Source organism: Paramisgurnus dabryanus, chromosome 7, assembly GCF_030506205.2.
Source record: "Paramisgurnus dabryanus chromosome 7, PD_genome_1.1, whole genome shotgun sequence".
Classification (NCBI taxonomy): domain Eukaryota; kingdom Metazoa; phylum Chordata; class Actinopteri; order Cypriniformes; family Cobitidae; genus Paramisgurnus; species Paramisgurnus dabryanus.
In genome coordinates this window covers 8,387,489-8,396,095 of record NC_133343.1, presented here as the reverse complement: position 1 = coordinate 8,396,095, position 8,607 = coordinate 8,387,489, and the positions used below count along the sequence as shown (strand labels likewise).

Sequence of the window (8,607 nt, the reverse complement as noted above, 5' to 3'; positions counted from 1 at the left end):
TGCCTTTAAAATAATATAATGTAGCTGGTAAGTTTGTACACTGACAGAAGAAATGGTACAAAAGCTGTCAATGGGACATATGTATAATTTAGGTATAGTACACATACAGTGGCAATAAAAGGTATATGAACCTCTAGAAATAAGTGAACCCATATATTAATTTCTTTATTGCAAGCTAATTTGTGTCAGAAACTGGCAAACTGGAGTCCAATTAATAAAATGAGTTCAAAGGTGTGGTTTAGTTCTACTTTGATTGATATAAATACAACTAAACATTTTAAGATGGCTGTCCTTAAAGGGACAATAAGTAGGATTTACTCCCATCTAGTGGTGAAATTGTATTTTGCATTCAAACGAACAGTGCTCTCTAGCGCCTCGCTTTTACAAATGCATGTTGCAACTACGGTAGCCATTATGTACTCACTGATCTCCTCCGTTTCAGCTGGTTCAAGTGTTCTGAATGAAAACGCGTTGTGGAAATGCGTTGGTAGGCTAGTGCTTTTTGTCCCTCTCTGCTATTATAGTTTATCAGTATGGCGGAACGACATGGAAGCCTCCTTGGACTTACCCGTTCAATATAAGTAAAGGGAAGAAATTCTAAGCTTACAAAGAAAAGTCAGATCACTGGCAGAGGTCATTTGACACCAACGAGGTCAAACAAGGTATCTATGAAAACAAAATGAATCATTTGGAGTGGCCTAGTCAAATCCCAAACCTTAACCTCATAGAAATGACCTCAAGAGAGTGGTTCACACCAGACATCCTACAAATGTGTCTGAGTTAAACCGTTTGTGTAAAGTGGAATGGGTAAAAAATCCTTCTGAACGATGGATGTGCAGGTTTGATTCAGAACTACTAAAAGCACTTCTTTAAAGTAATTGCTGCCAAATGAGGTTCAACAAGTTATTAAATCCAAGGTTTCATTTCCTTTTTCCTCCAGCACTGTGAATCTTTAATACTGTCGGTGTTAATAACATTATTTGTGTGTTGTAAATGAGGATCAGATCTTATTTTATGGCAATCACTGTAGAAAACCAGTTCATTCCTAGGGGTTTACATACTTTGTCTTGCCACTGTATGTACCTTTGAGTTATCCATATGCACCCTTCAGGTACAAAGATGTACTTTTTGAAAGGGTAACGCCCCAGTGACACCCTTTGTACCTTTTCTTCTGACTCTGCATTGAATCAAACAAATCGACAGAAATCTGCTGTTTGCTGCATAAACATCACATTTACATAGTTCTTCAATTAGGCTGTCAATCATTAGTTTTCCAAACAGCATATTTTCTTCCATGCTGAATAAAGAAGCATTCTGAAACACAATCAATCGAACACTTGAGAATGCACTGCCTCAGTAAACATATGCTTTTCTTTTGGCACTGAGAGTTAATTGATTACAAATATGTTGTGGCTGACAAATGACAAATGGAGTCCAGGTTTTGTGCCATTCTGCCCAAATTGCAGACACCATTGATTAGGCACACAAGCTGTAATGGGGTTTGTAAAAGGAATAGGTTACCCAAAAAAGAAAATTGTTCTCATCATTTACTCACCCTTGTGCCATTCCAGATGTGTATAACTCATGCTTCAGCTGAACACACAAAATGTTTGTTTGTTTTTAAATCACTTTATGTTGATATACTGTATAGTAGGTCCTTAAATGCTAAAGCTTCAAAAAGTAAAAAATTTAGTACCCAGATGTGTTTGGACTCAATTGTGCAAAAACAATCTAAATATTTTCACTCACACACACACCTACAGTATGATCTTACTTCAAAAGACGTATATTAACCATAGACTGTATAAAAAATATGGACGCAGTGTCTGTGATGTCACCATGATCATTTGTGAAAATTAAAGTAGGCAGTGCCTGCCATCGCCATCTTGGCCACGCGTCACTGAGTATCACTCGCAGATAACCATAATGGGTAAAGAGGCAAGATATGGGGGAAGCTGAGGTGGCTGGTTGCTGAAACCACGCGTGCCTAGCTCGATTCTAGTGAGTGACAGCAATAGCATTTCACCCTCCCTCACTCAAGTACGAAAGGAAGTATCAATTGCCTAATTTTCCCCATGGTGACGTGTATCCGAGTAAAACCAGCCTCTGAAATGAAATAAGGCAGGGCTGGATTTGAATTTGTCCATCGAGATCTGATTGGATCATTTGAAGTTGGGTCTTGTTGCTAATTGCTAATCGCTAATCGCAGCGATATTCTCCCGGACCCCGCCCACATATAAATCATTTGTAAAAATACCACAATATTACAAAACAAATTACCGTTTTTTATTTTACTTTCATTGCAACTTTAAAGCAACACTAAAGAGTTTTTGCTCTTTGCTCCCCCTACAGGTTGGAAGCGGAATTGTCCATTACCACTAGTAAATAATTTAGCCTACTGCAGCAAAGCTGGCTCTGATTGGATTGTAGGTCTGCCTGCCGTAAAGCAAGTTTTTGTAGTTTTTACTCGAACTACAGGACCGCGACCCGACGGTTTGAAACTTTTTAGTGCGGTTTTGGCCGATAGAGGGCTGCAAAGCGAATGTGAAAGTGCCGTTCACCCTGTTTCGAGTGGATAAACGACTGAAACTTTTTTGGAAACGTTATTTTAAGGTAAAAAAAACTCTTTGGTGTTGCTTTAAGGCTTTTCATTTAAATGGATGAGTTTCAAAATATTTCACCCCACTCACAGTTGTCATGAAGGGTAAAATTAGCTATATAGACCAAAAACACTTGTTCGGTATTGGCCTCATCAGAGAGATCGGAAGGTTGCCCCTCGATATAATCCACTGGAGTAATTTGGATTTATTTAATGATGGACTGGTAAGCACACAGCTGCCATAACCATTGACTACCATAGTAGGACAACAAATATGTAAGTACTGTGTGATGATGAAAAAAATATTTTGATAAATGATGGTAAGTACACAGTTGATTGTACCCATTGAATTTTATATTGTTTTTGTTTTTCTTACTATGGTCAATGGTTACAATCAGCTGTGTGCTTACCATCATTTATCAAAATATCTTCGTTTGTGTTCCTCAGAAAAAAATTATTCATACAGGTTTAGAACAACATGAAGAGGAGAAAATTATGACAGAATTTTCATTTTTTTTGGTTAACTATCCGTTTAACGAGAGATTATGCAACCACTGATCTAGTTTCGGATTAGCATACATTCACATTACGTTTTAAAAATTGTGACAAGAGTTAGATTCCCTTTAACGAGTTACAATTCGTTTAATAGCCTGATATTGAGTCACAGAAATTAGGATAAATGATCAGTGACATTTCCAATACATTAAACTAGTTTAATTAAAGAGATACCTTAACAAGTGTATTCCTTTCAGGTGTGCAGAGATGAATATTTGCATTCCGCGGACCCTTTAAGACAGACAGCACGCCGTGCATTCTTGTGAAGAGAGCGGCGTTTTAAAAGCTCGGTGACGTCACTCAACTTTCAGAGCGGCTGGAGTGCGCGCGGAGGGGAAGGACACATTCACGCGCGCTCAACCCGCGAGGAGCTGCAGATGCGCCTGGACAAGCTCACGCTTACCGGGAATAACTACAAAACCATCCGTGCTTGTAAGAGAACTTACCTTTCTTTTCATATATGATTTTTGCTGCACACAAATAATCTCCTGTTTTACTTTTAGACATTCTGACGTGTAAGTTGTTTATCTTTAGTTGACACTTTTTAAGTGTTTTATGATCTGTTGCGCGTTGTTGGTGTGATATAATGTACATGTTATGCACTTCATATCATATAGCCTATATAAATACTCCCAAAATGTGTTATATATACTTTTTACATTAAATCATCCTACATAATGTAAAGAACATTCTGTAAGAATATTACCTTGATATATTGACCGAGAATGAGCCATGTCAGTAGATATATAGCATGTTTTAAGTTAGTTATGTTGTTCAGAGGTGAACTGTTGGTTTCTGCATTGTTCTGCTGTGAATTAGATAAATGCATTGACCCAAAGCTCAGCCACTGACCCCAGGTGTGACACAGACAAAGTAATGTTCATAATAATATTGCTGACGCCGTGTCCCTTGCCGTTTGCTGCCCTTCAAAGAGGGAGAGCAACACAGCCACATTCTGACATTGTCTGAGCAGCCCATGTTGTTATTGTTTTAACTGATGCTGGCAGATTCTTTCCTCAGACTTATAATTAAATGGCCTCTGGAAGTCATCTTGAAAATAATGTATGCACCTTTAAAATTCTGTCAGTGTTTACCTACTAGGTCATTCCAAACATAAAAACGTGTTTACGAATGAATGCTGATCTTTTTTGCATTGAAACATAGTGACCAGTGACTGTTCAGCTTTAAAATGGTCTAGTGCATATACAATTATATATAGGAAGTATTCTGAAACATATAATGGCTTTAAGTAACATAAAAATAAAACTTTGCAAAACCTATGATATTTTTTCACTACAGCAAGGTGAAAACTTTTTTGTGAGTAATGATTAAAAAATTGTGTTTGAAGTTTGTAAACTAGGCTGCAAGAGGTAGTGACTATTTTCCCAGTATAATGATTGGTCACTCTTTATTGCATCTTTAGCTGTCAAATAGAGCAAATAGAGATTTGTTTTCTGCTTACACCAGTGTTTATATCGTGCAAAATATCTCCTGTCGTGTTACACCGAAGAGAGAAAATAATTTGGATTTCATACAACAAGAGGGTGAGGAAGTGACCACCGAATTTTCATGCTTGGATGATCAATTTCTTAGATTTGCAAAGGTCCTTCGTGAGGGTGAATAAATTGTGGTCATATTCTTCAGGAGCCATGTTCCATTAGCATTGCCGAGACATTTGCATAAGGCTTTGATAGCATTTCAATTGCTTGATTATCAGAAGGAAAGTAGTTTTTAATGTCACTAATCTGTAGATGTCACTCTGTCAAATAGTTCATAAAATCATATTATTGCTTGAACAGGAGATTGTACAGTATTTGAATACCTTATAGTGTCACATAGTGTAACGCTAGTTTCCTCCTCGACAGCGGATATGTGATATCTGTTTCCAGATCTCAAAAATCTATACTGTAAAGACAACGTGATCCTCACCTTTCTCTACTGTAAGTACTTCCAAAGTAATTGAGCATAAAATAAAAATAGTATTATACTGGACATGAGTGATGTGGTAATAAAGATTTAAGATTTTGATTTTGGGTTAGTCATGTGCTGCGTCCGAAACCGCCTACTACATACTATATAGTACGCGAAAAGCAGTAGGCGAGGCGAGTAGTATGTCCGAATACATAGTATTCGAAAAACAGTATGCGAAAAGTACCCGGATGACCTACTACTTCCGGTTAGATTTTGCAGTGTGCATACGATGGACGCTTTACTATCCCATGATGCCCCGGACGAGGAGTTATCCAACGAAGAAGAGGCACGCGGTTGTTTTCGCGCTGAAATGACATGACGTGATGACGACGTATGTCACGTGATGTAGCAACATGGCGGATGTAGTACGTCCGAATCTCATTCATACTACCAGGATTCATACTGTACAGTGCCTACTGTTTTAACGCCAAGTAAGTAGGTACTTCATCTTATTCAGTACCTACTATACAGTATGCGGTTTCGGACGCAGCCATGGTCTAGTTTAGGATGGTGTTATGGATTCTCTGGCCTTTATAGATCCTCTTTGATTGGCACACTGTTTGCCTGTGTCTTAGGAGAGTTGACATGACCACAGGTTATTGATTATAGCCTGTAGATACAGACTAAAATGAAGCGATGATACTCTCTGGAAAGTGCAGACATTTCAGAGAACATATTATTCTTGTCTAAATAAGAGCCTTTTAAGCTTCTTATGGTGTTCCAATGATTTTATGAGGATAGTTATGGAGCCAGAAAAAAATGATATATTTTTATATTAATATATATATTTTTAGGAATATTTAGCGTTTTGGAAAAGTTTATGGAAATTGCTCAAAATACTTTTAAATTTAAGTTTAATATGCAGAAACAACTACAAGCAAAGTTATGCTTACAATGTAGCCATTTAGGACAAATTTAAAGGAACGAAAGTAATTTCATGCTGCAAAATCTTGTCAAAATCGCTTAGTGTGAAATGTTAAACAACTGTTTTTAGAGTGAATCACAGCTTCTGATACACTGTAAGAATTTTTGACCGTAAAGTATGTCTCAACATGATGACAAAATATGGCTGCATATGGTGACTGTGAAGTATCGCTCAATGTGACGATTGTGAAGTAAAGCTGAATATGACAACTGCAAAGTATAGTTCAATGTGACAACTGTAAAGTAGGGTTTAATATGAAGATTGTGAAGTATGGCTCCTTAAGATTATTGTGAAGTATGGTTCAGTGTGAAGACTGTAAAGTGTGGCTCACTATGATGACTGCAAAGTATGGTCCAATGTGAAGACCATGAAGTGTGGCTACCATGATGAATGTGAAGTTTGGTTCAGTTTAATGACTGTGAAGTATGGCCCAATATGCTGACTGCACAGTATGGCTCGATTTCACAAATGCAAAGTATGGCTTGATATGATGATTGTGATATATGGCTCAATATGATGAATGCAAAGCATGGCTTAATATGATGACTGAGGTATGACTCAATGTGACAACTGTAAAGCGTGTCTCAGTATGACGACTGTAAAGCGTGTCTCAATGTGACGACTGTAAAGCGTGTCTCAATGTGACGACTGTAAAGCGTGTCTCAATGTGACGACTGTAAAGCGTGTCTCAATGTGACGACTGTAAAGCGTGTCTCAATGTGACGACTGTAAAGCGTGTCTCAATGTGACGACTGTAAAGCGTGTCTCAATGTGACGACTGTAAAGCGTGTCTCAATGTGATGACTGTAAAGCGTGTCTCAATGTGATGACTGTAAAGCGTGTCTCAATGTGGCGACTGTAAAGTATGGTTCAATTTGCTGACTGTGAGGTGACTCAATGTGACGACTGTAGAACTTGTCTCAATGTGACAACTGTAAAGCGTGTCTCAATGTGACGACTGTAAAGCGTGTCTCAATGTGGCGACTGTAAAACTTTGTTTCAATGTGACGACTGTAAAGCGTGTCTCATTGTGACGACTGTAAAGCGTGTCTCATTGTGACGACTGTAAAACTTGTCTCAATGTGACGACTGTAAAGCGTGTCTCAATGTGACGACTGTAAAGCGTGTCTCAATGTGACGACTGTAAAGCGTGTCTCAATGTGACGACTGTAAAGCGTGTCTCAATGTGACGCCTGTAAAGCGTGTTTCAATGTGACGACTGTAAAGCGTGTCTCAATGTGACGACTGAAAAGCGTGTCTCAATGTGACGACTGTAAAGCGTGTCTCAATGTGACGACTGTAATGCGTGTCTCAATCTGATGACTGCAAAGCGTGTCTCAATGTGACGACTGTAAAGCGTGTCTCATTCTGATGACTGTAAAGCTTGTCTCAATGTGACGACTGTAAAGCGATTCTCAATGTGACGACTGAAAAGCGTGTCTCAATGTGACGACTGAAAAGCGTGTCTCAATGTGACGACTGTAAAGCGTGTCTCAATGTGACGACTGAAAAACTTGTTTCAATGTGACGACTGTAAAGCGTGTCTCAATGTGACGACTGTAAAGCGTGTCTCAATGTGACGACTGTAAAGCGTGTCTCAATGTGACGACTGTAAAGCGTGTCTCAATGTGACGACTGTAAAACTTGTTTCAATGTGACGACTGTAAAGCGTGTCTCAATGTGACGACTGTAAAGCGTGTCTCAATGTGACGACTGTAAAGCGTGTCTCAATGTGACGACTGTAAAGCGTGTCTCAATGTGACGACTGTAAAGCGTGTCTCAATGTGACGACTGTAAAGCGTGTCTCAATGTGACGACTGTAAAACTTGTTTCAATGTGACGACTGTAAAGCGTGTCTCAATGTGACGACTGTAAAGCGTGTCTCAATGTGACGACTGTAAAGCGTGTCTCAATGTGACGACTGTAAAGCGTGTCTCAATGTGACGACTGTAAAGCGTGTCTCAATGTGACGACTGTAAAGCGTGTCTCAATGTGACGCCTTTAAAGCGTGTCTCAATGTGACGACTGTAAAGCGTGTCTCAATGTGACGACTGTAAAGCGTGTCTCAATGTGACGACTGTAAAGCGTGTCTCAATGTGACGACTGTAAAGCGTGTCTCAATGTGACGACTGTAAAGCGTGTCTCAATGTGACGACTGTAAAGCGTGTCTCAATGTGACGACTGTAAAGCGTGTCTCAATGTGACGACTGTAAAGCGTGTCTCATTGTGACGACTGTAAAACTTGTCTCAATGTGACGACTGTAAAGCGTGTCTCAATGTGACGACTGTAAAGCGTGTCTCAATGTGACGACTGTAAAACTTGTTTCAATGTGACGACTGTAAAGTGTGTCTCAATGTGACGACTGTAAAGCGTGTCTCAATGTGACGACTGTAGAGCGTGTCTCAATGTGAAGACTGTAAAACATGACTCAATCTGACAATGTATGTATGTAAAGCATGGCTCAGTATGACAATATTATGCCTGTAAAGCATGCCTCAGGCATGGATAAGTATGGCTAAATGAAGTTCTACATGTAGGTTCGGGAGGTTCAGGCTT

The 8,607-nt window shown here is 39.1% G+C and overlaps 1 protein-coding gene across 7 annotated transcripts in view; it reads left to right on the top strand.

Annotated features, from left to right (window-relative positions):
* Positions 1-3,452: 3,452 nt before the first annotated feature.
* gulp1b (GULP PTB domain containing engulfment adaptor 1b) overlaps positions 3,453-8,607 on the top strand; it is a 74,541-nt gene continuing 69,386 nt past the window's right edge. For 5 of the 7 annotated variants that reach the window (XM_073815362.1, XM_065240220.1, XM_065240217.1 and 2 more), the window contains exon 1: positions 3,453-3,586. In XM_073815362.1, coding sequence (XP_073671463.1) covers positions 3,532-3,586 — 55 coding nt within the window. In that variant the 5' untranslated portion in view covers positions 3,453-3,531. The remainder of the gene's footprint in view (positions 3,587-8,607) is intronic. The other 2 variants (XM_065240221.2, XM_065240219.2) reach the window with 2 other exon arrangements.